General features: G+C 42.7%; 1 protein-coding gene across 5 annotated transcripts in view; it reads right to left on the bottom strand.

Annotated features, from left to right (window-relative positions):
• SIAE (sialic acid acetylesterase) overlaps positions 1–4,124 on the bottom strand; it is a 37,083-nt gene that overhangs the window by 18,583 nt on the left and 14,376 nt on the right. For all 5 annotated transcript variants that reach the window (XM_017524104.1, XM_037736546.1, XM_037736542.1 and 2 more), the window contains one exon: positions 20–158. In XM_017524104.1, coding sequence (XP_017379593.1) covers positions 20–158 — 139 coding nt within the window. The remainder of the gene's footprint in view (positions 1–19; positions 159–4,124) is intronic.

The raw sequence follows: 4,124 nt of genomic DNA, 5'->3' as shown, positions 1-4,124 counted from the left end.
CACGTTCAAGCTGTCATACCTTCAGTGGGCTTAGACCACTGCAAGTCAACGGCAACAAGGTCCTCCAGCTCCTGCTCTGCTTGAATGGGGGAGACGGAGAAGATGCGGACAGACTGGTAGGCAGCCGTGTTAGACAACTCCCTTGTAGCATTTAATATCTGGAAAAGAAATTGAAACATCATTTAACCTGGTGGGTGGTGAACTAGCCTGACATCTCTTAGTAAACATCAATCCTCTGAGCTCCTGAGCTTTCAATACACTGAGATCAAATTAATAGCCAAAACCAATGGGTAGACTGAATCACCTTGATCCACTTTTACCAAAAAAAGACCATGATGAATCATGTTCCCAAAAAGGATAGAAATATAATGAAATCTGTGTTCTTAAGGAGCAGGTCTATGTTAGACATGAGGAGCCGTGAAGTAGCTTAGGCTAAAGAATATTGCCCCACACTGAGCACACTCTGATACCTTGAAACTATTTCTACTCTGAAAAAGTATCTCATAACACAAAACCATGCCAATTAACTTCTTTTTAAAGTAGGATATTCTGTGGAACCAAAAAGGCCATGGGAAGGTAGATTTGTCTAATCCATACCACACAAGAGAAGCGTGCTCAACACCTAAGAAATGACTGTTAAACTACTGAAACATACTGGAGTAAGTCTCAGTTATCCTTCAGATCTACAGGGTGTTGGTTCCAAGAACCCCCCCACCCCGTCCACCCACCAAAACCCAGCATGCCAAAATCTGAGGATTCATGTCCCTTATGTAAAATGGCATATTTGTTTATAGCCTACAAACATCCTCCTGTACTTTCAATCATCTCTAGATTACTTATACCTAATGCAATGTAAATGCTATTTAATAGTTATATGTTGAGCAACCCTAATCTGAAAATCCAAAATCCAAAATGCCCCAAAATCCAACATTTTTTGTGTGCCAACATGATGTCAACAAGTGGAAAATTCCACACATAAATACTTAACACAAATTTTGTTTCATGCACAAAGTTATTTTAAAATATGATACAAAATTACCTTCAGGCTATGTGCATAAGGTATATAGGAAACATAAATGAATTTCATGTTTAGACTCAGGTCCCATCCCTAAGATATCTCATTATGTCGATGCAAATATTACAGAATCCAAAAAAAAATCCGAAATCTGAAACACTTCTGATCTCAAGCAACTTCAGATAAGGGATACTCAACCTGTATGTATTGTTTTTTCAATGTGTATTATTTATTGTTGCATTGTCACTTTTAATTTTTATTCTTCAAATATTTTCCATCTGAAAATATTGAGGCTGGGTCTGCACATGTGGCACTGGTGGATACTCAAGGCTGACGGTATCCTCATCTTGGTCCTGGTAAATCACCAAAGAAAAGCAAGGGAGGCATGGAGATTGGAAAGATGGTGTTCAGGGTAACAGCTCAGAACAGTCCCAAGGAATTAAACAAAGAAAAGGGTCCATCCAGAGATAAATCATGTTTTCCCAAATCACTTTATTATACCTCATCAATTGTCCGGAGTATGAAAGGAGTGACTGAGAGTTTTTCTGGACAAGAATGTGGGTGCTACACCTAGTATCTTCTTTGTTAGTGCAGTGAAGCATCCTTCCTCTATGAGCTTATGCATCAGTGCTATTTCCTTTCATCCTGACATTTTAGTTATTTTATTTTAAAACAAATATATCAGAAATATTTTATTCTGCTTTTTAATTTGTGTGTTTCTTCTTGAGTCCTTTCTATCGCCCTGGACTGGCCCAGCTTCTCTCAAAACAAAGGACTAACAGTAGCATCAGGAAGCCCAGTTACCACTTGCCTCAGGGAACAGGCGCTCCAGCTGAGTCGGGGCTGCCACAGCTGCTGGAGGCACAGGAGGCCGGATACGTTCCATTGGCTGCTGGTCACAGAGTGTGCAGCTGGCTTGCTTTCTGCCCCCACCCACCACAGAGAACACAGCTGGCCCTCCAACCACAGCGTAAGAGAAACTCTCAAGCAGCCAGGTGCCCCCATGGTGCATTTCACTGAAAGATGCTGCCCCTTGAATCGCTTTGGACTTGCCAATGAGCCTGCAGCACCCAGTAAGATGACCAGATGGAAATGAGATGGCTCTTTTGTCTCACAGCGGGAGCCACAACCTGAAATGCTCCCTTGGAAATGGCAGCTCTAGGGTGCAGGGCTACTGGTCTTCCCATTTTCCAGACAGATTACATACGGTCTCAGGAAAATTCCACAGGAAATCCATACCTGGCAGGTTTAATGTAAAGTAAACACGAAGGAGTAAGAACAGGCTAATGCACTCACAGTGTATCTGGCAGGGAAATTATTTTTCAGCAGCAAGTACCTGTAAAAAGCCGCCTCCTTTGGAATTCAGTTCTGCACTAAGCACTCAGGGTTGTATGTTGCTTCCATGGAAACAGTGGATGAAACTGCTTTCATTCTCTCCACCCACACTAGCTTCCGCACTGACTGGGAACTCAAGTGCCTCATCGCAGTGAGACGCCAGCTTGGGAGGCAGTATGGGAGCACATGCTACGTGTCTTTTAGACCCGTTGCTAACACTGTAGAGTGCTGTGAGGCCAATAGAGTCAGAGTGGTTGGCATTCTCCTATATTGATACCAGCACACGGAACTGGATCCAAAACATTAACTGGAAAACTTCCATTTTCAGACACATTTGCGTGGAATTTCAAGCCAAGACTTGAAAGCCACAGAGAGTGTCAGCAAAAATGGGGGTGGGGACCATTCCTTCTGTACCTGACAACGTAATGACAATTACTTCAGAAATTGGTATCCTTTCCCAATAACTAGGCCTTTTTGATGAAAGCATTTCCTCAGGGATATGGGCAGCAAACTTAGGAATAAAGAGATTGCAGGAAGATTTTCATTTAAATGACACTTGGTTTCCCTGCTGATGAAAGGGGAAGCCTTACTCCATCTGCTGAGATCAGATTTCATCTCATCAAACACCTCAGTGTAATTATTTTTCTACCAAGTATTTAAATGAGGATGTAAATGAATACCAAGGTATTTGAAGTCATTAACGCCTCAGAGGCTGGGAGAGAGAACCGCTGCCTCTCTAGGGACTGGACCATTCACCATCAAAGCAGCTGCTCACTGGTGTTCGTTTTGTAACCTTTATACCACATTCTTGAATTAATGAAGACACGTCAAGAATCTATTTCCTCAGAGGATCTTGGCATGGGGTCTGCATGGGGAAGCAAAGCATGTGTGTGAGTCTGTGTGTGCATACACACACACTGAAGGACAGAAAATTTACTTAAAAGAATTTGGAAATTCTGTACGTTATTTTACCTTCTACTATGGCACACTTCTAAAACTGAGGAGGTAACTATAAAAAAAAGCCACCCTCATAAGTCCTGTGAATCTTCTGTTGGAATGTGGTACCAGCCCTTCTCTTCTGGATCTTAATTTCTTTATTTGTAAAGAAGGAATGTGGGGAGTTCTGAGGTATTGGAAAATGGGTTTCCTGATGGATATTGGCCATCTTTTTCTGAGCATAACTAGAAATATTCAAGTCTTAAGACCTACCCTGACTTAGGAGGCGACAGATGAACATTTAGGCTTTTCTCCATTTATAAACATCTCACTCAGTGTTATAAATAACACTCAATTTTAAAATTCCACTTTACCCTAACAACAAGATGGGCACGCAATCTGCCATTTCCTTGATTTGAATGTGAAGAGTGGTAGGTTATAGTGGAAATCTTACCTCCTCAGAAAAGTCACATGGAAGGAGGGAAGGAGAAAGATGTGTGTGTGTGTGTGTGTGTGTGTGTGTGTGTGTGTATGTGAGAGAGAGAGAGAGAGAGAGTGAGAGAGAGAGAGAGAGATGTGTGTGTTGGGGTTTGTAGGAGGAAAGGAGCAAAAGGAATAAAGGGGAAGCCATGTAGAACACCCTTTTAGTCAAAATATAAGGTTGCAGGCCGGGCGCGGTGGCTCAAGCCTGTCATCCCAGCACTTTGGGAGGCCAAGGTGGGTGGATCACGAGGTCAAGAGATCGAGACCATCCTGGTCAACACGGCGAAACCCCGTCTCTACTAAAACTACAAAACATTAGCTGGGCATGGTGGCGCGCGCCTGTAGTCCCAGCGAC

This window comes from Cebus imitator, unplaced genomic scaffold, assembly GCF_001604975.1.
Source record: "Cebus imitator isolate Cc_AM_T3 unplaced genomic scaffold, Cebus_imitator-1.0 Scaffold0, whole genome shotgun sequence".
NCBI lineage: Eukaryota > Metazoa > Chordata > Mammalia > Primates > Cebidae > Cebus > Cebus imitator.
Note: the sequence above shows the minus strand (reverse complement) of the source record. Positions and strands in the feature narration are given on the sequence as shown.